Raw genomic sequence first — 26,693 nt, 5'->3', positions numbered from 1 at the left:
TATCTATTTATCTCTCTCTATATATATCTTGTGTGGGTGTATGTGTGTGGTATGTGGTTATCTAAAAAATAGACATATTTACAAGGGAAAAACCCATGTAATAATATTTACTCTATCAAGGCAGACTTTAGGAGAAAACTTTGTTAAAAGTTCATGTCCATTTTCAATAACCAGAACTGTTTGAAAGGCTGAGAGTTTTCAAGGCTAAATAGTTACATCTCAGCATTGGTTTTTAGACAGTCCTTGATTAGAGCTCATTTTTACCCTATACCTGGGGAGGCATTTTATGGAGATGAAATTTGATTTAAATAACCACCATTACACAATGGTCTTTCCTCTCATAGACATAAGTCCTGTCAGTATGGTACAATTAGGCACGAAGGAAGGACAATAACTCATCAGGTCATTAGGGAGCTATTGAGCCCATTACTTATTCAGAGCACTAAACTGCACTGGTGGAGCCAGAGCCCCTGCATCTGGGATATGTTTCAAGCAAGACTCCATCTTCACTGGTAAGAAAAGATTGTTCTTCAAAAGATCCAAGATTCCATACTTTACAAGACACTATTAGCTATCACCAAGCATAATGATCTGTATCTAAGTATTATATGGACTCTTATGGACGCCACTGTGATGTGTTTTACACATTCTTCTGAAAAAGAAGAGGGAAATGTTGTAGTGTGTTGTGAAATATATATCTGATGTCAAGCCAAATCTTACCCAACTTGAACTAATCAACATCTTAGTCTTGATGAGGTTCATCATAGAGTGCACAGGCTGAATACCTTGCTATTTGCAGCCCTATTTAAGGGAGGTTTAGATGGTATTGCACTATCTTTGACAATAATTGACCAGTAGGTACTTCAAATTCCAAGTCTGTCATCCCAGAAACAAGCCTACTAATACACTGCTACAGCATCACTTTGGAGATTTAGCTTTAGGCTCCAAACTAAACTTAGACCCTCTTTGTTTAAGTCAAATTAGAATCATATGTTAGACACTATAACCTAGAAGCAAATACAATGGTGCTTTTCTCACTGGATTCCTATATGAAATTTAGCTTGAACAATGTGGGAAAAGAGCATGGAACCTCCTTAGATAAATTTTGAAGGAAATTAAAAACTCAGATATGCCAAGACTGAATTACAAATAGGGGATAATTCAAATAAACTTGTATGGAGCAAACTAATATATTTTGCACAACCCAATATCTTCATAGTGAATACAAGCTTCTTTACGTGTGGCTGTCACTGGAATGCAAGGAAAAGATAAATGACTACCTGAAACTAATAGGCTTGAACCCGTTTCAGCATTTCTTCTGCTCCAATGAGTCCAACATAATAAAACTAGGTATAGCGTGCAGCAAAAGTAGCCAATGTAATATTCATTGCGACCATAGATTTCCATCTCATACATACAAAGCATGGATGTAGCCATATATTTGCCAAATCAAACACAGAAAAAGCCTTAGGTATCCAGACCAGATGCTGGCCTAGGGTTTGTTTGTGCACAAGTAAATGTCATGACACGAAGGTTTGTTTTCAAAGACAGTAGCTTTCATTACTGGGATTTGTCTATTCTTGAAGATCAAAATTACCCAGCACCTAATCCCTTTTCAATGATATTTCCTCTTTCTTAGGCTGAATCATCTGTAAACTTTTTTGCTGGATTTTGTTTGAAATGCCTCAAATAGATGCCCTTAAAAAGGGCAAATTCCTTAGTGTAAATTGAAAATGAAAAGGAGGGAAAAATAGCATTTTTTAGGGTTATATAGTTTGGGAAAGAGGTATATATGATTGAATGACAAAATTCAAGTGATCTAATCCTGTGCTTATGAAAAATTAATATGCCATCAGAGGAATCACAAGTATAGCTAAGATTAATGAAAGGCGCTTAAAAAATTACAAGCACACAAACTGATTTGATTAAAAAATAATCTCACTGGTCGTCCTGTAATATTCTTCAACTTATCCACATCTATTCTGTCAGATGGTTATGATTAAAAATAGGTCAATGGGAGGCTACTGATAGAAATCACATGCAAAATGTACATGGAATGAATAGTAGTAGGAATGCTCAGACAGTTGAAAATGAATAAAAGCTTTTAATAAGCTTTTTGTGGGAGAGAGTGAAGGAGAGGATGATTGCAAGGAAAGGATAGCAACAGGAAAATGAAAGGTCAAAAAGTCTAGTATCTTACCAGAGTCTTTACTGGAGTTCTTGCCTTCACTATTGTCTTTTTCATTTGGGTCTTTCTCCTCATCCTCAGCCACTGCCATGGGCTTGGTAGCTCCTTCTGTCTCCTCACTTTGTTCTTCTGTTAGGAGAAGCAGGCCAGTCAGTAGAATGGAAAATGTCCCCAAATTTACATTCACATAAACTGTCTGTCTACATAAAACCTAATTACAAATGGTCTGCAGATACATGTGTTCATTTATGCAAAAGTTTATACCAGTACATGCTACTACCTTACTGAGGCAAATTTGTAGCGAAAGCAATTTCATCTGCATCTATGAGAACATGTATCTATGTGAAATTATGACCAAATAAATTAACTTTTAGTATAGATTAAGAGGGAAAAGAAGACAATATTGGCTCAAAGGCAATTCTGTAATTTCTTTTTTTTAAATACAAGGAAACCTTTATTTTTCATTTTTATCAAGAAATTTGCTGTCTGCTTTTTTTAATGCTTTTTTGGTTCTTTTGTTGTTTTTAGTTATTATGATTCTTAAGTAGTTGTAAAAGGGAGTTTCTATTCAACATGTCAATTTGTAAGTACAATGCATCTTAGTTGATGTCATCTCTTCCATCATTCTCTCCTATCTCTTATATGCCCACCCATCCCTTCAATTTACTTTAATCCATTTTCACATAGATATGTTGAATATTATGACTGCATTTGCCCATCCATTTTCTTACCATTTGTCTACTCTGTCCTTTTAGCCTAACCCTCACTCCTCACTAAAAACGAAAACAAAACAAACAAAAAAACATGTTCCAGCTTCTTTGTATTGTTTGCACCATTGGAACTATAACATGGACCCTCTTCTGTGGACTTGAGTGAGTGTTAGAACAAACCATGTTCTTAGAAAACATTCCTGAGAAATTGTATAAATAACAAGGAGTTAAATAAAAGACAGGTGTTTTTCCTGCCTTTAGATCCCTACATCTTAGACAAGTTCTTTAAATTTGTGCTAGAGGAAGATTTAAAAACTTCAGCTACACTGAAGTATTTTTTTTTAACTTAGGGGAAGCTATCCACAGCCTAGGACATAACAAGGTATATTTCTACAACTGCATCACCCCACACCTCATTCACGGGTTCACACCAGCTAGATTACATGGAAATCCTCATAGTAACTCAAACCTATTTAATTATTCTGTAAATCTTAGCTATGCCACTGCTGGTGGATTAATCTGTTTATGCAGTTAGCCTCTATGCTGGGGCTGTGCAGCACTAATCCGTGAAAGGCCCACTGTTCTCTTTCATCCTGCGATCATTTGTCTCTCAGTGTGCTGATGTCACATTTTAATGAATTTTTAGCAATCTGAGTAATGCCAGATAACCAGACTTGCAACTCCCCACAGCCCAGCATGCTGTTTTCATTGCAGCGCGCACACACACACACACACACACACACACACACACACACACACAAATAAAAATCAAATTCCCCAGTTCAGGTAGGAATTACATAAATTAGGAGAGGAAGGTAAAATGGGATTTGAAGCACCAGGCTTCTCAATTTCATAAAATCTTTAATGACCATATAAATTAACCCTGGAAAGGCAAAAGGTCATTGAGACCCCATTTGCATACACTCTTCTATTTGCTTTTGATAAGCAGAGCTTTTATGCAGAGAACATGATACAATTAACCCTTCAATAACCATACAAAATGCTGCTATGGACATTTTAAGTGTCAAGCATTAACTGAAAATTACACACTGAATAAAATTTTCATTGCAAATGCTAAAGTGATTGAAAGGGGAAATCGTGGCCCTCTCCACACCCCATGTTTTATTAATAACATTCTGACAGCAGAATGAAATATCCACTGTCATATATAGCAGCTGAGCACAAAAAAAAAATCTCTTTAAAGTCTCACTTGCCAGCCATGCATCGCCCTCTGTGATCAGGAAAACAACAGAGGAGATAGTTCTCGGTCCCATAGGAAACTCCAGAAAGCTACAGGGAAAACAAGGACCTCAATACATTCAAAGTGAGAGTTTGGTTCAACTGAGCATACTCCAAGACACCATACAAATCATTTTATTCCAGTTTTTTCCCCCTTTGCACAAAAGCAGAGAGGGGACCCTTGTTTAAGTAGTCAGTCATCTGTGGGTTTCAGGAATGTTTCCTGTTTGGTAAAACACACATGGAAATTTTACATTAAGAAGGCAGAGAGAAAAAAATCTTCTGAGTGTAGCCTGCATTCACCCATCAGTGACAATTACTGTTCAAACACAGGCTTTCTCTTCCCAGCCCTGGGCCCAGCTGGTGGGTATAGTGGCTGACACAGGTTTGGGAGTCTGGAAGGCTGTGATCATGACTAGATTAGGATATGTCCCTGCCCAGTGCACACACGTGGGACAATATCCAGTGTCAGGCCCATGGCAATTACTTTTTGACTCATTCTGGGGAAGGGAAGCAAGATCTCTTAGAGTAGATTTACTGGACCTTTTCCCCCAGGGCTGGAAAATGAAGTGTCATAGTGGCTACTGAGCATCCTTATCTGGAAGGGACATAAAATTGTAAGGGCTATCACAACTCACATTAATAAAACATTATGTGTCAGGAGAAGAAAAGAAAAATTATGAAGACCCTAAAAGAAAAGGTACAGTCTAATCTCGTTCTCATCCGAAAGATTGTGCGAGGTCTTCTTCTTCATTTTCTGGTATGTGTTTTAAGTGTGAGAGAAATTCCCAGACATGTTCTCCTATACATCACTGTGGTGCCTGACCTCAGCTTGACCCTGGCAACAGTTTGAGAAATCTGAATGTGAACAAAGACTCTGTGTCCCCAGCAGGGAGAGATTGTGGGATAGACTCTCCCCATCAACTTAATCGCAAACAGCAGTTCTGAGGCCATAACTTTGCTGGGTTCCTCCAAGCCACAACTCATAACAGTTAGTGGTGGATTTGCCTCCAATGTCATGGCTTCTGTGACTCGCTCCCTCCTCCTCTTTTTTCGGTTTCTCCTTTGAAGTAGGCAGGCAATTAGCTCTAATGCCCAAGCAATTCAGACCTGTTTTGTGGTTTAAAGCCAAAAGCTGTTTATTACAGGTAGGCTCTTTGGAGCCATAAGAACTTTGCAAATTTTTAATCATGCAAAAAATAATCACAAGCTAACTTCTACACACCATAAAGTTTCATATAAGTTAGATAAAAGGTCACTTTCATTCTCAAAGAGAGTTTCAGAAATAAGTTGGACATTCATTATATAAATAGTCTGTTGAGTAAAGAATACTAATGCTCAGAAACCACTTTTTCTTGGAAAGCTGGAGGTTAGGATTTGAAGTTAAGGAAAGAATTGGCTGTATTCTAATTTTCAAGTACCACATTTCTTTTCCTCAGTTATAAAATGCCATAAAATGTAAAATGTTTGTAGGAAAAAAGCAAGTCCCATTAAATATATTAAAGGAATAACTTAGAACTGAGAAGTATAAGTACATAAATTGTATCTAAAAATACATAAATTACAAAATAAAGATGCTATGGTAGTTTTCATTTTCATCAGCATGTCTTTTCTGCTATATTACCTGCAGCAATAGTAAAAATATTACAAGATTTTTCATTTAGAGCACGTGCATGGGGCTTGTGCTACCACTTGAGTCATATCTCCATTTCTAGCTTTTTGCTGATTAATTGGAGGGAAGAGTCCCTCGGGTCTTACCCATCCCTCCTGGCTTTGAAGGTGTGAGCCACTGGCATAAGGTTCCTATGTGCATCTTTTTTGTGCCAGTCCTGGGGCATGATATCAGGGTCTGTGCTCTGTCCCTGAGCTTTTTTTGCTCAAGGCTAGTACTCTACTATTTGAGCCACAGATCCTCTTCTGGCTTTTTGGGGGAGATAGGGGTGTGGAGGAGGGTTAATTGGAGATTAAAGTCTCATGGGCTTTCTTGTCCAGGCTGGCTTCAACCACTGTGTTCCTATCTCAGCCTCTTGAGTAGCTAGGAGTGTAGACATGAGCCACTGGCACCCAGCTTGCAAATGCATTTTTAATGATCCTTTTGGCTCATGGATACAGAAAACAGAATACCTATTTGTAGATTAACTTTTACAACGTGTATGCAATTAAGCTTAAAATATGCATTCGTTTCCAAATTTTCAGACAAATGACATTTTTGTTTTGAAATGTCCCACAATAATAGGAAGAAGGAAAAATGCTGTCTTCTTACACCCCAGAAATATGGTCCAATTAACATCCCACAGAATTTTTAACATGCCTGAAATGGCAATGTTGTAAGTTACTATACACCCACGTATCAACTATATCTAAAAGTGTTTGAGTTATTAGCTTGGAATATTTTCAGTTAAATAATAAAAGTAATTGGAAAGAGACTACCAATTTATCTTACAAGTTATAATATACAATTTCTAAGCAAATCCCGTTCATCTCTCTATTGTAAGTACCAGCTAACTGTGCTCCTTATTTCAATATACAACTAGGGTTGTGAACTCTTCTGAATGTTCTGTGAAACCATTACATACTATATTTTTAATTGACAGGTAATAATTGTGCATGCCTGTAGGGTATGGTGTGATCACTTGATGCATGTATAATTATGTAATTTATGTATATGTAAAGTATAATGATCAAATCAGAACAAATAGCATTTTTATGTCCATAAACATTTATAATTTCTTTGTGTTAGGAACTCTCCTAGTCTTTTTTCCCAATTCTTTTATAAAGTATAAAGCCACCCTACCATGTTTAGAACACTAGGACTTATTTTCTACCTGCATTGTGGTACCCATTTTTCCATCTTTCCCCTATCCCATCCCCATCCCCTAGTGACTGTTGTCCTACTCTCTTCCATTATATGCACTTATTTAGCATCTATGTAAGTACTGTGCACTTTTCAAGCCTTCAGAGTGATTATATAAAGAAGCAGTAGCAGACAGTAACTAAAACATCTCCAGTTTTATGTATTGATCATCTCTATTCAATGCTCTTGGCTTGTGAGAATTGTCTCTTGTAGTTACCCATCTTTTCCTTGTCCAGTCCCACTCCACTCAAAATTTATTCTCCATCTAATCTACTTAAATCTTTTGATGGCTTCAATCACATAAAAAGAAAAGGCTCAACTTCATTTGTATGTGTGTGTATAATAAAAACATCTCTGCAATATCAGATCCTTATCTGCACCCTAGTCTCATCTTGTCCCGTAACTAATATTTGAAAACAATTTCTTAAGCTTTAGAGAATCAGAATCACTCAGAAGACATTCTTAAACAAGGGTTACTGGGCCCCACCTGTACCTTTTCTGATTTAGTTAGGTGTGCAAATTTTCATCTCTTATAAGTTCCAACTGATAAGTATGCTTTTGATGCAGGTCACATTTCATAACCACTGTTGAGGAAATACCAAATAGTTTGCAATGCCTTCTTGCTTAAAGCTCTTTCTATTACATTTTCTTTTCTTATCTAGAACTATTTTTCTTCAGTGAATAAACCCTACTTTTTCCTATCCAGCTTGAGGAATATCAGTTTCAACATTTGAAATTTGAACATACTTATATGTACAATTATAAATTTGCTATAATTTGTGAAAGTCAGCAAAGAGGCTAGTAAACATGATTTTTTAAAAGTGTCATTGTATTCATAATAGTAGCAGTAGTAGTATTCTGTTTTCTTCTCCCAGAAGTTTTTTTAATTAACTTCCATTTAAGATTTTTATGGATTAGTTTCTTTCTTTTTTCCTGTGTGTTGATGGGAAACAATACCATTGTATGTGGCAGTTATCTTTGTGTTGCTGATTTACTCTAATGCATAAACATTTTCTGAAAATAGTTATTATTTTATTTATTGTTGGGTCAAAGGCTTGGGAAAATTGAATGAACGATGGTAGACAGGCAAGACAAGCTAGTTGAAACACTGAATTAAGTTTAAGAAGCAAAATTTGGGGAAGAGTTCAGACTTTATCTTATCCCTTTATTCCCCTTTAATAAAATTTAAGAGAGGTTTGTTTTGATTTAGGTGGTGTGGATTCTTTTTTTAACATTTCTCTCCACTAAGTCATTTTTCAGCTTATTGAAGTAAAGGAAAAAAGAACAAGTGAGAAAGAGCGAGAGGTGCTTCCTGTCTTTACTTATACCAATGGTTCTTCTGAAAGTCACCTATATCCTCCATAATGCAAAATCCCACATGTCTCATATTTACTGCATGTTTTTCTTCCTTTGATCAACAGATGCTACTACTTCTTTTTCTTGGATAATCTTTCCATCTTGAATTTTTATTGTAATCAGACTGCTGTAGTTTCGTTGTGTCTTTCTGAGAGTTTCCTCTTTCCCCTTTGCTGGGGCTTCCTCCATTATACAACATGTAAATAGTGGGGTGTCCCCAAAATTGGTATCAAATCCTATTCTTTAGATTGAATCCTATTTCTTACATGATCTCTTTCAGATCATGGCTTTAAGTTAAATCTTTCCACTTGGATGTCTAAAGGACATGTCAAACTGAATAGGTCAGACTAATTTCTTTGATCTCTACATATGACACCATATGTCATTTTCCTCCCGTGTTCACTATTTTAGTTAACAGTAACACCATTGACCACAAAACAATCTATGACTTCTCTTTCTTCCTCACACACATACATTTTACCAAACAGCATGTCCTACGATTTCTCCTTCCAAAATATTTGATGTGTACTTAATCCCTGCCTCATTTTTTAAACAATTTCCTTGCTGCTATGTTTGATTTCTTCTGTTTTTATTTAAATGGTGCCTTAACTAGGAAAGACCTACTTTGCTTTAATGTTATTTATTCGGTTAAACCAAATAAAATCAAGTCATTCTTCTGCTTGGCATGGTTAACTCTTTCATTTAGAAAAAAACACATCAATTCCTATGATGCCTAAAATGATGAGGCCCTTGCCTACCTGGTATTTCATCTTGCTTTGATCCTGTCCTCCTCACTCACTATTTTTTCTCCATGTTAGCCTTCCTTTCCCTCTTGGAATGTAACCTATTCCCCCGCCCCCACTACTGTGGGGATATCCTTCCCTGGACTGTTTATAACTGGCCCCTCATTCCTATTATTCCATAATCAGCTCACATGTCACTTCCTTGGGCAACTTCCCTTACTACTGCTTGTAAAGTAGCAAGCACATCGACTGTTGTGCACATGTTAGGGCAGTCCTGAGACTGAGTAGGAGTCACTCACTATCATCTCAGGAGTTATAAAACTGTAGATTGTTAGCCCTTCCTCCCACGTTTCTGATATATTATGTCTGTTCATGTGCTGATGCTGTTTGTGAGAGCTTTATACATTGAAAACTTCTATTTTAGCATCCTTTACCACAGTTACTGTAAACTGAAATTTTTTTATATGTCATAAAATATTGTCTAACAAAGGGCACCTGATCTGCTTTGCTCATATACATGTCTAGCAGTACATAGGACAGTAATATTTTGAATGAAAATGGTGTTTCCTTGTTTTGTGTAAGTAGTCAATGACCTATTAATATAAGCTGAAATGAGTAAAATGAAAAAGAAATGGAAAAATGAAGAAAACGAAAAAAAATTGTTGTATAAGACAAACATCCAGAGTCATGAGAATATATGAATCTGGAGACTCTCAGATATTACGTAGAATTCAGCCTTCATTTAAAAAACAGTTAAGACATGTAATGAAGCAGAGTGGCTTCTTTTCATACTAATATATTTTATTGTTATTTTAAAGATGATATACAGAATGGTTATAGTTATGTGAGTCAGGTAATGAGTAATTTCTTTTTGAATTGTCCCTTCTTCCCTGGTTTTCTCCTAGTTCCCCCCCTCAGTCCCCACCTCCACAAAGTATAAGGCTCATTTCCAACGTAGTGCCTAGTGAGTATCACTGCTGCAATTGTTCACTCTTTGTCCCACCCTTTCTGTATTGCCTCTTACGTTTCCCAAGTCAGATAAACTTATATATAAGACATACAAAAGTCATTTTAAACAAAAACCTTTTGATTGGTTTGAGGTGAGAAAGAAAGAGTAAATTTTGTGTGTACTGGTCCTGGGCTTGAACTCATGGCCTGGACACTGTCCATGAGCTTCTTTTGTTCAAGGCTGACACTCTACCACTTAAGTCTTAGCTCCATTTCTGGCTTTTGTATGTTTTATTGGGGATAAGAGTCTCATGGACTTTCCTGATCTGGCTGGCTTTGAACTGCAATCTTCAGACTTCAGCCTCCTGAGTAATTAGGGTTACATGTGTAAGCCACTGGCAACTGGTTCTGAATTTATTCTACTTTGTTTTATAATGATCTTTCCTAGAACGAAGTAGCATATAAAAATCACAAAAGTAGTTTCATGAAGCATGCAGAGGTAAAAGTAAACTTCAGCTTGACGCTGGAATATTTTTTTTTTGGTCCGGTTGGGGGGCCTGAACTCTGGGCCTGGGCGCTATCCCTCAGCCCTTTAGCTCAAGGCTAGCACTCTACCACTTGAGCCATAGTGCCACTTCTGGATTTTTTTTCTGCTTATGGGGTGCTGAGGAATTGAACCCAGGGCCTCAGGCATGCAAGGCAAGCACTCTACTACTGAGCCACCTTCCCAGCCCAAAGCTGGAATTTTTAAGGAGGGAAATTTTGACTTCATATTAAAGAGATAGTATACTTTCAAAATATTTTTGAAGGTATTTCAATATACCATTATGGATTCAATTGACCTTGTGTTTTCATTTCGTCTATATATCGTCTTATTCCAATTACATGAATGTGCAACTGAGGCCGTACTTATTTAGCATAAATAACTGAGTAAAATGGGTATGTTTCATCTTAAATTATCTGGATGTAGTACAGCTCAAGTGTTTCTACCAAATTTCATACAAACACATACAAAGGCAAAGTACACAGACAGACCAGTGAATATTCTGACAAGGTGACACAAAAATCCAATGATTCTATTAATTACTGAATTGTTACAGTGAATTATTATAGTATAGAAATGTAGATATGAGGCTTTACAAAGCAGAAATTGCTTGTTCTTTTAAGAGACTGAAGACAGTCATGTACACAAAAATGAATCTGACACTATTAATAGCACTATTTAGAAAAATTAAGTCAAAATGAATTAACAGACTGAAAGATAAAGCATAACTTTTAAACTCCTAGATCCTAACACAGGAAAAGGTCTTAAACACTGGAATTTGACATAACTTTTTAGACTATGCCAAATGTATAAACCATTAAAGAATTAATAAGCATGGTGTCATTAAAATTAAATGTTTCTTTATGAAAGACACTGTCAACAGAATAACAAACCATGGCCAAGAACTAGTGAATAAAGAAATACTACTTAAAGTATAAACTATGAGAACTCAATTCTTAGAAAATGAACAACACAACTAAAAATAGCTCAAGACATTGAAGGTATGGGCAATTTAACATATTTATGGTGAATAAAGAAAATCTTAAGATACTAAATATTGTATTAATCCAAATATATGGCATCATTGAAAAGCCAAAATTATGGACAATAAAATATACATGGATTTCATGTATGTATTGGTGGGGTGAGAAAAAAAATTAACAGGTTAAGAGAAACTACTCTTTCTCATTTATAATGATAGATACATGCCATTAGTTCTTAATTCAAACCAATAAAATGTACAGTTCCAAGAGTAAATCTTGCTGTAAATGATGGTCCTTGGCCAATTATTATATCAGTGCATATTTATCAGTTATAATCAATGTATCACATAAGTGTGGGATGGTAATAATGTGGAAAGCTTTGTGTGTATAGGAGGGAAGGGCAAAAAAACATGAACCTTTCTATTTTGATCATTTTTAATTAGTCACTTAACCAGGTGCTCTTGATTCGTATCTGTAATCCTAGCTACTTGGTGGCTGAGATCTGAGGATCCTGGTTCAAAGCCAGCCTGGGAATAAAGATCTCTGAATTATCTATCTCTAATGAACTAGCAAAAATATGGAAATTGAGGTGTGACTCAAGTGGTACAACACCTGTGTTGAGCAAAAAGCCCTAGTACTGGCTCACACTTTTATGAATACACTGAATATGTACTTCTAAATATTAAATATATTTGTTTTTGCTTCCCAATTATTTGTATAACATATATGATCAGATCTAATCAGAGTAATTCTAAAGAATATTTATAATATAAATGATTTCATTTAGGAGAAGAGATGGTTTTAAGTGGGAAAGAATTACCTGAGGTTGTTCTCAATTGCTGCTCTGTAAGTTCATCCTCACAGGTCCTGGCTCCCAAAGAGGCAGTTTCTGTAGTGGACATCAGAGTGAAAAGCAATCAGCATTCTATATCTACCACACATCCCATACCAGTACAACCTCGAACTTGACTATGAAAAGAATCCAATATCATCTGGAGCTGAGCAGTTGGAAAAATGGAACCCAAGGAATGGCAAGTTTAGATCTAATTCTCAATGATTAGCAGTCCCAAACAAATACAATATTGATAAAATGTGAAAGCAGGAAAGACTACTTAATCAAGTCTATGTTAGAGAATTGTGTGTTTAGTGGCAATAAATACTTATCATATTGTGAGCATCCTTCTGCTTACCAAAGTGCCCAAAAGAAAACAAAAAATTCACTACATGACAGCAAATGTGAGAGAGCCAAACAATCAGCAGGCACTTGGGAGGATACCTGAAGACCATGTCCAAGTCATCAGAAAATAAGTCCACATTTTTATTCTGATTGCTTATTTTTAGACCAGAGCAGAATTGTCAACAATACTCTAGTTTGATAAACTCAATCTCTAATTCAAATCAGAATTTTTTACTTGACTGCATTTTTTTCTTACTTTTGCTCCTTGTTATAGGAAACATCTATTTAAAACCAACAACAATAACTAGACTTCAGGATCGACTTTAACGATTTGTTTCTCTACACTGAATTATTAAATGCTGCACTGAATTATTACAATGATTTTTGTCATGTATCTTTTCTTATTCTTTCTCCCATATTCTCTTTCCAGACATTTTCAATAGACAACATCCTACCTGCCTCAAATTTCTTGCCTTTCCAATCCAATACCTCAACGACAACTTAACAGCTGTCTCTTAAGAATACAGAATTTTGAATATACATCACAGCTCTAATTTGTAGGTATACAATACTGGATAAATTTCTTGATTCATTTAAAAATTAAGATGTAACATTATTATTAATAATTATAAAATACTTATACAAATGAAAATACAATGTGATATTGTTTTCAAAATCTGAAAGGATAGATATCAAGATGTTTTATGTTATTCAAAAACTGACATGTTGAATTAAAACCTCTTTGTACAACTACTTAAAATAATAATAAAATAAAATAAAACCATGCACAAAAGTGTTATCACAATTCTTAGGCTTCCAAAAATAATTATGTCTACTTAGTATTTGAGGCAGTAGCATCTCTGGTTGATTCAAGAGATTTTAATTAAACAAATAATTAACGTCGAAAATAAAAGTGAACACCAAGACATCATTACTGAATTTGCTAATTGTTTTTTACTGCTATTACAAAACCTTTGGCTTTGGTGGCGATCTATTTTTACACAATACAATCAGAGTGCTCCTTCCCCCAAACTTGGAAAACAATGTTTTCTAAGAAGTATGTCTTAAATGAGTCTTGAAAGGAAGAATTTATCCTTAGTCCTTGCTGATAAATCCAGGAGAAACTTCCAAATCATCACAGCCTTTACCTTGATGAACATCCAACCTGTCACTCAAGAACTCCTCCTCCTTCCCCTTGGCAAATTCTCGTGACTTGAAGCCTTGATCAATGTTGTTTCCCTTCATTCTAAATGCCCGTTTCATTCTCCTCCCATTAGCCCTTTATTCTTCCCTCAAAACAAAATCAAATGTTTCCCAGATTCTTATGTTACCACATATCCTTCAACATTTATCATGATACAATGACATAAGTTGTTCCAGGATCCATGGATATTTCTCCAATAAATCCCAAGCTCCTTAAGAGAAGCTGTTCATCTTCCTAGATTATCAAGGAAGGATAGAGGAAGTTATACCTATGTCACCTAAAAAAGACATTTATCCAAAATATCACATCCTGTATCCTGAAACAAATGATGGTTGGGGTAAGAATTCATAAAACTTTCCCAAAGTCCCCCGGACTCAAGTATAAGGTCCCCTCAATTTTATTATAATCCTGGTTAGCAAGTGAATCTGTATACATATGAATAAAATTATATCTTCCCATTTCATCCAGAAAAATATAAGTATAATTCAAGTCTCTACACACACACACACACACACACACCACACTTCAATAGTTTGTGGCCTTGCTTACATTAGGTATCAGTGATTACTGATTTTAGCCAAATGACTGTGAGTCTTTGATGAGTAATGAATGTATGTCTGCCAAATATGTGATAAACTATTCATATAGAAACAATCATGTAATCCTCACAATAAAACCACAGGGCAATTATTAATTCCAACTTTATAAACCAGGACACTGGGGCTTAATGAAATTGGTAACTTGCCCTAGATCATGAAATTAGAAACTCAAAGTGCCTGGAATTGAAAAAAAGAATTCTTTGTCTGGTCTAAAAGCTGAGAAATTTTAAATATATCCGGACTCTGAAATACCACAATATTTGGAAGCCTATAAAGGTTTTCCTAGGTTTACTGAAAGCCAGAAACCAAGTAAAGGAACCAAAAAAAAAAAAAAGAAAGAAAGAAAAGAAAAATTTTTCAGCAGTTCTTTGAAAAAAAAACTGCTATTTTTATAAAGCATTTACATTCTTTGAAATAAAATGTAACCAAATAATACTTTGGAAACAAGTTGAAATAATTTCACAAAATTCCCAAATAAGAAACTGTTATTTAAGCTCACTAGTCAAGTCCCATTGCACCTGAAGACAGGTTCAATGAGAGCTGCTTATGCAAAGATCTTCATAAAGGAATGTAGTTCAAAGTGGCCACAATTCATTTTTAAAGCCTCAACAATGTTGCTCACTTCATACAAATGATATAAATATTTTAATAAAAGAGCTTTTAGCTTATCAAACAAACTGATTAATCTGTACTTTTCTGCCTGTGTGAAAAGAAATGTTTAAAACCTAGTGATGATACAAAGCTTCTTGCCATATTTCACTTTAATAATTACTCTGTAATAACAAAACTGACTGCTGTTAACTGGATCTGTCACTTTGTGGGTGATTTAATTAGATTACTAATTTGTGTACTCCAGTGTCTGACCTTTCTTGTTAAATACTATTTCAAAAATAATACCATTGACTTAGTTTATCCAGTATTCTCTTCTACCTTGTTGATTGTGGGATGATCATGCATTTGAAAATGGTACCAAATTACTCTGTTTTTCTGAACACAATGTGGGAGTAATCAGCAACATTTTTTCCCCCAGTGGAATAGTGTATTGATCATCACAATCAACATCAGGAACAACACTTTACGGAGAGGATTTGTTCTGTGCCAGGTACTGATTGGTGTTTTTTATTTGCATTGTGACAGCAAGCAGTTCAGCTTGGCTCTGATTCGAAGCCTCACACTTTCATTTCAAGGATAGTTTTCTTAACCACAATGATATACTCAATTATAGTTGAAAATTCTACAAGTAGCTTTCCTTCTAATTCTATAATCAGTTCTACTGTTCATTTTTCTTGTTTGGCCTAAATTCTGCTAATCACAAACCTCTTAGCTCAACTCAACAGGTTAAGCCTACAAAGACAAGGCTTAATGACTAAATGTGTAGAGTTCTAATTAATTTTATTCAGGAAAATAAAAATTCTTACAACTTTGTAGTGCTATATCATCTATAAACTTCCCAATCTCATTATTCTTCCTTTCCCTTATTTGAATAATATTTATTTTAGTAAGTCAACCTACAATTTTCAGGCATTTAATCACCAAGTTCTGGAAAAATCTTTGTTTCGTTTGCTAATTGTAGTAACATTTTAAAAATCTATCACTAATATAAATCTTGTGGTTAAGGAAAGAATTGAATTTTAAATGTTTAGTAGTTCATATACATATACAGAAAATTCTAAGTTTAACTTTTATTTATTTATTTATTTTTGCCGGTCGTGGACCTGAACTCTGGGCCTGGACTCTGTCCCTCAGGCTCTTCAGCTCAAGGCTAGCGCTCTACTGCTTGAGCCACAGCACCACTTCTGGCTTTTTCTGTTTATCTGGTGCTGAGGAATTGAACCCACGGCCTCATGCATGCAAGGCAAGCACTCTACCACTGAGCCACCTTCCCAGCCCTAAGTTTAACTTTTAGACAAATCTAATCTGCAATTAAGAATAAGAGCCTTGTGCTTTGCATTTCATAAAAAAATCGAGAAATATTCTGCAAAAGTTCAGAGAGAACTATAATAGTAATAATAATAATAGTAATAATAGGATTTTCAAGTTTCCCTAGTAAGTAGTCAGATGATACAATATTTTTATTTTGACCTATCCTCAATCAACTATCATCTGTAATTTTTTGTTGTTGTTGTTGTTTTGAAAATTCTTTATTGTGATTAAGTGATTACATAATTTCACAAATTTCACAGTATTGTGGAATAGTGAATGCTTAGTTAAAATCACAAACATATTCTAACTTCCATGGGGCAAATTGTCTATCATGGTCTATAAAGTTTATGAGTTCTATGAGCTTTGACAATAGTTACAATTATTACATCTATAATTTTTAAATACAGAGATATTCAGAAATAAATAACTCCTATGTTTTAAATTGTACAGTATTCCAAGTAACATTATGCAATCTTAGAGTTCCCCCTCAGGCCACTAATGGGACTTTTGTCCAGAACATCTATGCTTGTAAGTATCTATTATGTAGTCATCTAATAGCCTTCTTGGTTATCAGATCCACTCTCAAGTTACTGCAGTGTTTGTGATCAGGAAACTTTTACTTTACTTAATAATGGAAGGAAAGGATAAGGTTGGTAAAGCTTACAATTTAGGTATACCAAAGAGAAGCCATAATGTGATTCATTAAGTAGAAAGGAGAAAGTCCTTGACATAATAAGAGAAGAAAGCAAATTGGGTTCTAAACTTGCTAGGATCTACAGTGAGATATGAATCCCTTGCTGTGCCTAATTTATAAGTTCAACTTTATCATAGAAAAACAGAAAAAGTTCATTAATATTCATAGTTTGAGGTATATACTAGTAATCTATGGAACACTTCCCAACAGATAAGAAGGAATTACTGTACTTGCCTACAAAACATCACCTCCTACTAATTTACTAATGTCTTAAATACTAAATTATTTAATCATTCTTAGTCAACTGCTTAGAATGTAAGACAAGATATACAAAACCAAAGAGTATTAGATATTAAGCCAATTGTTCTAATAGTAGAAAGGAAAACATTTTCTGTAGTCTCCAGTAAAAATTTTGAAATCCATTTCCCTGTGTCCATTAAGATAAACTTGACTTTTAATTTTTGTCAAATGAATTCCAGAAGTTTCAAACAACTTTTACTCCATAACCCATCTATTCACCACCTCACATATACCATTTAACTTTGGAGACTCCTTGGCCCCTCCTAGAGCTGTGTGATTCATTCTAAAAAGGAGATGATATTCTGATGGAGGCATAGAATTCCATTGTGTATGTATACCATATCTTCTTGATCCATTCATCTACTGAGGGGCAACTGGGTGGGTTCCATAAAATCATGTTAAGTGAAGTAAGCCAGACCCAAAGAAAAGAAACATAGGGTCTATGCTTTCCATCATTTGTAATAATTAGTATATGTCTAAGAGAGTTCTAGCAGAGGATCACAGTAGCTCAAAAACTATGTACATTTGCTCTGATAAGATGATGCTAAGTGATATGAACTCCAAGATATGGAAATAAGAGATTTCTCTTTATTGCTGTGGTTTTCAATGTATGATGTGAAGTTACTTATTTTTTTTATTTAGTTCCTCCCCATCCTCCTATGGTTTGTCCCCTGTTGTCACTGTATTTGATTTTGGTATCTTGGGTTTTGTAAATCTGTTTCTCTGAATTAGGGAAGGGAAGGGGAATAACAAACTGGCTAGACAAACGATAAAGGGCGAACCACTGCAACAGTGATACTCTTTTTATTAATATTAATATCCTGTTATGTAAGTAACAGTGATACTCCTAATACATTGGAAATGAACTGTACAACTTGGGTAAGGAGGAGGTTGAGAGAAGGGGGAAAGTGGGACAAAAATGAGGGAAGGGGTAACAAGTTTGAAAAGAAATATACTCCTATCTTATGTATGTAACTGTAACCCCTCTGTACATCACCTTGAAAATGAAATGTAAAAAAAATCCCCCAAAAGAAAGTTGAACAATATCTACAACTTCTTAATTTCTAAATGATGTTATTATTTGTTGGAAACCACTTAGGTGCTAGATATGTATTTCCTTACAATCCTCACAATAATCTGAAAAATTACTACTGTTATGTACGGTCAGACAGTTTGAATCATTTTTTTCTGAAGGCATGGAGCAACAGAGGGAGGATTTGGAAGAATTAGTCTTATTCCAAAGTTCTGTACTTCTCCCTTGTCAGGAATGCCTCAAGGCAGTCTCTAGGAGTCCTGAGCCAGGAAGCCGGGAAGCTGATTTTTTTAAAAAACTTCTAAATAACAGCTCACACTTCTTCAAAGAAAACTTATTCTAGCAAGTCTAGTACTTAGAAGAATGCATTAAATGCAACATTTGATTCAACAGTTACTATCTGGGTAGTTTATATTTTGATAATGACCTCTGAACTTGCTTGGGCCTTGCAAAAGTAAAGTCAATGTTTAGTTGAAGCAAATTTACAGTGGAAAAAAAATGGCTTCAAGTGGTCTTCTCCATCCTGTTCCTTGTGTATACAAAGAGTGCTCTTCTTAAAAGCAGAACAACTCAGCATGATACCAAATGGTTTTGAGTAACCAAGCAACATCATCTTTGTTGGCCTGCCGTGCTTTCTCTTAAATTATTTCTTCCAAGCAGTAATAGATTGGAGTGCATGGGATGCTCCAGTGTCAATTATCTGAATGGGGCTGGATTTGTGATCTTTTTTTTTTTTTTTCTGCAAAAGTAATGCTCCTTTGCCCTACCCTGTCTGGTTTTACCCAGAAGTTATTTTTATAGCAAGGGAGCAGTATCTCTTGGGGCTTCCTAGGCCAGGAATGTGTGGTCACTCTCCTCTGCTTCTTGAATCATCTGTGACCTCAGGGTAATGGAGCCTCAAGAAATTTAATAAGTTCCTAATATCAATTAGTTTCAATAAATTACTCCTACATCCTCTTAATTTCTTATATTTTAAAGAGTTCTTACTTAGAGTTCTTTTACTTCAATTTACTCATTTCTATTACATTTCTCCAGGTGAGATTCTATTTTGTTCCTCACTGTTTTGAAGTTAAAAGATCAAGCTTCCATGATCATAATTAAGCATAATATTATGTCCCCATCTCTCAAGCAGTTGCCTAGTCTTCTGGAATTCATCATAATCCCTGTTATGTCTGGAATAATTATCATTCCTCAGCTAATTTTGCTGGCTTTACTAGGTTACTCTCAACATAGGAAACATCTTTGCTTCAAAAACTGATCCCTAGTCTATGCAATTAAGGGCTTTGTTCATGCTGAGCCTGGCTTAGTATTTCAATTCTTTCCTTCAAATCTTAGTTTGTTTGAAAAAAAATGAAGTAAAAATATTTAGCATGAGATCTACCTTCTTGAATTTTTATGTGTACAATATACTATTGTTGACTATAAGATTAATGTTGTACAGCAGATCTTGTGAACTTACTTGTTTGGAACTTCTTTGCTGTGAACAAACAGAAAGTAACCCCAGTGCTGAAAGAATGGTATTGTTTTTAACTGTCTGTGATGCATTCTTTTCTTGAGATGTTTCAAGCATAGGTAAAAGATAAATCAGCACTGGTGACATGAAAATGCCAACTTCTGTTGGAGTAACATAGCACTCAGAAGCATATGTTGTTCAAGAAAGTATTTCCCCGGGAGGATATTGACTACTCCTATGGATATATTTGTGCTAAGGGAAAAACTATGGATATAAGGGCCAAATACATGTGTGTTTGGATCACAATCCCACCATTTGCTACCACTTGGACACTGACCAATTACTTTATCTTCCTGAAATTCAAGATGCTCTATATGAAAATAGACACAAACCTACCAAGATTTCAGAGTGCTAATAGGAGTAAACTCAACCGATAGTCATGGTGTGATAATAAAGAAATGATATGTCTATTGGACCTGATTTTGCTCATTTTGATTTGTCCTACTCAACACAATTTATTCAAGGAAAAGACTACAGCAATTTGATATTAACTCTTTTTAGATTACATCCATATGTAATACACTATTACATATGAATACGTAACTGCAACAACATCCATGATTGTTATCCTGAGGAAAATAATTGGAAAGATATTTTTACACGCTTTAACAATAGTAGAATTTACATGAATTGTAAAGACTGCTCAGTGACACTGGCTTGCTTATGTGTAAAAGCTACAGTGACAGAAAATGAATTCTGAAGAGTAGCAATGACATATAAATCAGCCTAGGTTTTTCTCTGCCAAGAGGAGTAATTTCTTCCCTCATTCCAACCTGTACTATCCAGCTTTTGCTACAAAAACGATAGGATGGAAATTTTAAGACAATTCCAGGATATATAGGTCTACATATGTGGCAGAAACAAAAACACTGTACACAATATCTACACACAAATGTGTCATTAATACTGGATTCTAGATTATGCTTCACACTGTAGTCACCAAAATGATATGCTACACTGAATAAATTATGGTATTGCTCTTTTCCAATTCTCAAAATCAAATTATAGTGAGCCAATGAAAATACTTTGAAGCATTCACAAAAGTAATGTTACTTTGGAAATGTATGAATTAAGAATTGGTAAGGAACCCTTGCTTCCATCTGGGAAATTTAAACTGACTGTTGATTTTGGGGAGGAGGGCAGTTTTCTTTTTTTTTCTTTCTTTCTTTCTTTTCTTTTTTTTTGGGAGGGTCCGGATGTGGGGCCTGAACTCTGGGCCTGGGCGTTGTCCCTCAGCTCTTCAGATCAAGGCTAGCGCTCTACCGCTTGAGCCACAGCACCACTTCTGGCTTTTTTCTTTTTGCTTATGTGGTGCTGAGGAATCAAACCAAGGACCTGAGGCATGCAAGGCAAGCACTCTATCACTGAGCCACCTTCCCAGCCCCGGCAGTTTTCTTATCTGTAAAATGGAGATAAAATTATCTGCTTTCTTCTCATCATATGTTGTCATTTTAAAGATGAAATCTTTGTTACTTCACCACTTCCTAGTGATCTTAGAAAACAAATAAATGAAATCTTTGTACAATTTTTTCTACATATAAAAGGTTTAAGTATGCAGATACAAAATACATTGTTACTGCATATAAATTACTCTTTACAGTTAAGTTCATGTGAGAAATAATTGGTTTCCCTATATAGACTTAATTATTTGTGACTTATATATGACCATAAAAGAAAATTTTCATATAATTATTGAAATTCATTTTACCAACACTGAAAATGTTGAACTAAACTTGTCATTAACATAAAGTACAGAAGACTTGAACCATATTTTTCAAAATTCCTGGATTTTTGCTTTTGGGAATTATTTTGTATCTCACAACTTAGGAAAATGACAAGTTTATAGAATTATATACTCAAAATTGCACTTCCAGAATTGTTTTAGCAATGATGAACACAAGTATAAATGAAACACATCTGGAGAAAAAGGTAGTGAATGTACTCCAGAAAAGGAAGAACAGAAAGGTCTGTTTGAGCCAAGAGTGAAAAATGTACTATTGGAACCTGCTGTGAACTTTCAAGGCAATGCTTACACATATCCATGAAATATTTATGCAATAGATCATTCAATCATTCATTAATGAGCAAATAGATTGATGAGATTTGGCATATTGCTTTCTTTGGATGGTATTAGCAGTAGAAAAAAATGTTTCTGAGAAATAGTCAATTTATTTTCTTCTTTGTTTGAATGAAAGTATTGGCAAGGAGTCCCTGCATCTTGGCAAAGTGAGAATTTTAAGCAGGGATGCTATAATCATTCTTTCATCTTTGGGATGCTATGAAAAGGGGGGAAACAGGAAAAATGACTTTTGTTATAAACTATTACTGTCTAGAAGAAAGTAATGGAAGGAGGAAAAATACTGATTCCACCAAAGAGTCAAATAATGTGAAGCTCAAGTTTGGGCATGAAAAAAAGATGTTGAGGTCAATTCTGGATATGAGTTTGAATACAGATGTTTAGTAAATATTTAGGTTGGGAGAAGATAATCTTGGGGAGGAAACATCTGAGTTGAAGATATTTTGGGAGCAGTATCAACTAATGATTTGTGAGAAAATGACAGATCTGAGAAAAAACAAAGAGAGGATGAAGATGAGGGTGGAGGGCAGAACTCTAAGGAATAAATATTATGTAAATACGACTGAAAGATACATAAGATGATAAAAGGTAATGTGAAAGAACAAAGAAGTGGACCTAGAGGACCCTGGACTAGATAGATCACTAACCAGTGGCCAAAAGAACACAACTCTGCTGGAAGTTTGAGTCACAAACATGGCATTACAGAGAAAACTACAACAAAACTCTGGTGATACAGTATGACAGTTGGTGTTCAGGACCAAAGAGACAATAAAGAAATTATACATCCTTTAGTGAAGTAGATAAAACTTGCTAGTGGGTTTAATGTGGAGGTGAGAGGATTGCAGAAATTAAGGATGCCTTCAGTGCTTTTTTTTACCTGGGAAATAAGAAGAATGGAGAAGCAATTATCTAAAACATAGAAAATGTAGGTGGAATAATTTGGAAATGAAGAAAGGGTTTGCAAATAATAGTTATGATTTTGTTTAGTTTGGCATGTTCTAGGCCAAACAGATATATCAACTAGATAAGGGTTATGAGGTAGTATGTACATGGAGAGAGCAAGAGACAGAGATAGAAACAGAGAGACAGATAGAAAGACAGAGAAGACAAAAAAGAAACAGCGAATGTAAACACAAGTGAATGTAAAAACTGTCGATATAAATCTGGAAAATTAGGTTTGTATTTGAATTTATGATCCCTTTGACTGTGACGTCAGAATAGCTGGGATGATTGGTGTAAATGAGCATGGCTAGGCCAGTTTCGATGTTTCAATGGTCATAATCTTATGTGCATTTAATACTTTGAAATCCATTTTTCTGACTGTTTATTTTGTATGTGTTTTTAGTAGCCATCATTTGTGAATTAATTGAGATGACTGAATAAAATAAAATTTCCCCTACTAGTTGCAATTAGAACATATTTTAAAATTATAACATATTGGGATATATATTTTTCCCTATCCTACTGATTCTTCATTTTCTCATAGTTCTACTAGTCATACCAAATCTGGTGGTTTCAATGCTGTTGTTACAGTACTGAAATTGAAGTCCCTCAGCAAATCAAAATTTATCTATTTTTGTGTGTGTGACAAGTTGATCCTATCTATTAAGCAGGTTTTAAACTCCTCGAGGGTAGGAAACTTTCAGTTCCCTGTGTGTCAAAGCCCCAGGGTGCACACTGTAGCCAGAACATGTTTTCAGGTGATTTCTGTAATCAATAATGGCAACAGGGGAGAAGAACACTCCAAGAACAGGTAAAGAAGGGATTTTTTTTCTCGACTTCATTCTGACTCTGCATAATTTATCATGTTTGTTTTAAACATGAGTTTTTCATGTTCTTTCTAATGGTCTGAGAGTTTACAATCCTACTGAAAGAGGCTAAAGAAGCTATTTCTGCAGTTATTTGCCAGCTCTGTTAGCAATATTTTCTCCTTTTCTCTTGCACCTATATAATTTACATACTGCAGAACTGAGTTACTATCTCCCATTTTCTTTTCCCTAGTCTCTTCGTTGACCATTGTGTATGTTGTGAGCATTTAATACTTTGAAGTCCAAGCACATTCTTACTTGAAACAAAAACTCCAGAGGATAAAACGAGTGTGCAGTTTTTGCAAAATGGCAATAAAATCATCTCCCCACACTTCCCTGGAGAACCATGGTCAAGGAAGATCTTGCTGAGGGCTGAAATAAACTGTCAACTTTCTTTTCATTTTATGAACTATGAAGGTTTAGATAAGGAAATATATCCAAAGGGTCAATATCATTTCTACAAATAAGAAGACTAAGTATGAAAAGACTAAAGTAGAATTGCAGAGAAAATTAATAATGACTAGTCTCAATAATGCTCTCCCAATTTCTTTTATACCTTAAAATATTATTCTGTATTTTAAAAATAGATTTTATTGTTATTGTAGAGGACATACAGAGGGATTATAGTTACATAAGTCCATAATAAGTACATTTCTTTTTGAACCTTGTCACCCCTTCCCTCACTCTCTCCCACTTTTTCCTTCCCATCCCAAACCACAAGTTGTATAGTTCATTTTCTACATAGTGTCTAGTGAGAGTCACTGCTACATTTGTTCACCCTTCTTGCCACTTTTTCTGTGCTCCCCATAACCCTCCCAAAGAAAAATAAACTAACAAACAGCACAAAAGAAAAGACAACAGAAACAACAACAGCAACAACAAAAATCTCATTTCTATTTCTTGGAGTTCATTTTGTAAAATATTATTTTAGATGATTGTGTGCACAGAGCTAATCAGCCTTTGTGATCCACTTCTATGAGTATCCTCCTTTAGTCTTGCTGTGTGGATGTCTAGAGACCTATATAATTTATCACATCCCAGTATTTTATATATATATATATATATATATATATATATATATATTATCATCCAGTGTGTTTGCTTGTGGATTTATAGGCACATTATAGTTACCATAAATGAGAGAAACCATGCAACCTATATTTCTTTGGTTCTAGCTTACTTTGTGTAATATAATTTTTTCCAACCCTTTCCATTTCCTCAAGAATGATACAATATCATTCTTTCTGATCTAGGAATAGAATTCCATTGTGTATACACACCATATTTTCTTGATCCATTTTTCCAAGGAGGGACATCTGGGGTGATTCCATATCTTGGTTATGGTAAACAATACTGCAATGAACATGGTTGTACTAGTAGCTTTAGTGTGGCATTGCTTGTGTTCTATTGGACAAATGCCAGGAGTGGAATTGCTGGAATTCATAATCTATTTTCCTGTTTTAAATTAGACATTTCTAAAAATTAACTTATGACACAGGAAAAACTTTTATTAATAATCTCAAGGTATCCACTGTATTCTGTCTCTGAAGTGTTTAACCTGCACTCTTTTAACTTCTGCTAATTTTTTTTAATACTTTCTTAATCTACCTTAATTTTCCTAAACCTCTATTTACCATTTCTCAAACTGCTAGTTTACATTTTATTAGAAATATGTAACACCAACAAAATACTTTAAGATCTAGAAATAATGGTTTACTGGATATGTAATTTCAATTCATTACATAAAAGACACTTAGATTTACTCAGTACCCACTAAGTTTATAAGATTCATAGCTACTTGAGAGATATTGATTTTATGGGTCCTCAGAAAGCCCAGTTTTGAAGGAGGAGACAAAACAGTCAACCACTACCAAAAGAGGAAAGGACATGCTGCTAATAGAAGCTAAGCATACTTTTTTATTTTGTCAATCATGGGGCTTGAACTCTGGGACTGGGCACTCTTCCCTCAGCTCTTCAGCTCAAGGCTAGCACTCTACCACTTGAGCCACAGAGCCACTTCCAAAGACACACCTTTTTCTTTTCTTCCTTTTTTTTTTAAAGCTAAGCATTTTTGAGACAGAATAATTTATAACAATGAACTCTGTGGGAAAAGGAAGTATCAATATATTTCTTATTTTCTCTCATGACATTTTGAAAATTTTCCCTAGGAGTCAATCTGCTCAAAGTATTATACATACGTGCATGAAAAATCAGGTTGAAATACCTTCTAATAGCATAAAAATAACTGAAAGGAATATAAAATATTTTATCTAATGGGCACTGGAGTGGGTAAGGAAGCAAATGGAGAGAGTGAAGGAAGATAAATATTGCCAAAATATTTTATATACAGGTGTGACAATTGAACAATGAAGCTGGCTAAGAATGTTTTGGAAAAGTGGTAGGGGAATGAGGGAAAATGACACAGGCCATGAGTCTGAGGAAAGTACATTGTTTGCATGTAATGACTGAGGAAGGTACATTGTTTGCATGAAATGACATGTCAAAATAAAGCCTCCTGGACACAATTAATTGATGGAATAAAAATATGAGAAGAATAAATCTCAAAAAGATGATTTAAAAAGAAAATTTGCCTAGAAGTATTTTATAGGCAAATGATAAGACAAGGAAAATGGTCATCTTTTAAAAGATTCCATTATGCCACTTAAACAGAAAGATGTGACAAAAGTCATATGGAAGTAAAGTATGGTTTAGACTATGACTTAGCTACATGACTCAGATTTATGAAATTGCTGGAGTCACTGACTCCTCAGTTGCAAGCTGAATGGATGGACTTAAGAGT

The 26,693-nt window shown here is 34.9% G+C and overlaps 1 protein-coding gene across 1 annotated transcript in view; it reads right to left on the bottom strand.

The window, feature by feature from the left end:
- Nucleotides 1-26,693, bottom strand: part of Zfhx4 (zinc finger homeobox 4) — a 191,281-nt gene that overhangs the window by 19,154 nt on the left and 145,434 nt on the right. Inside the window, exons 5-6 of the mRNA XM_013028432.1 lie at nucleotides 12,386-12,454; nucleotides 2,201-2,317 (exon numbers count right to left, since the gene is read on the bottom strand). Coding sequence (XP_012883886.1) covers nucleotides 2,201-2,317; nucleotides 12,386-12,454 — 186 coding nt within the window. The remainder of the gene's footprint in view (nucleotides 1-2,200; nucleotides 2,318-12,385; nucleotides 12,455-26,693) is intronic.

Source organism: Dipodomys ordii, unplaced genomic scaffold (genome assembly GCF_000151885.1).
Source record: "Dipodomys ordii isolate 6190 unplaced genomic scaffold, Dord_2.0 Scaffold109, whole genome shotgun sequence".
Classification (NCBI taxonomy): Eukaryota; Metazoa; Chordata; class Mammalia; order Rodentia; family Heteromyidae; genus Dipodomys; species Dipodomys ordii.
The sequence above is the reverse complement of the archived record's forward strand: the minus strand, read 5'-3'. Positions and strand labels throughout refer to the sequence as shown.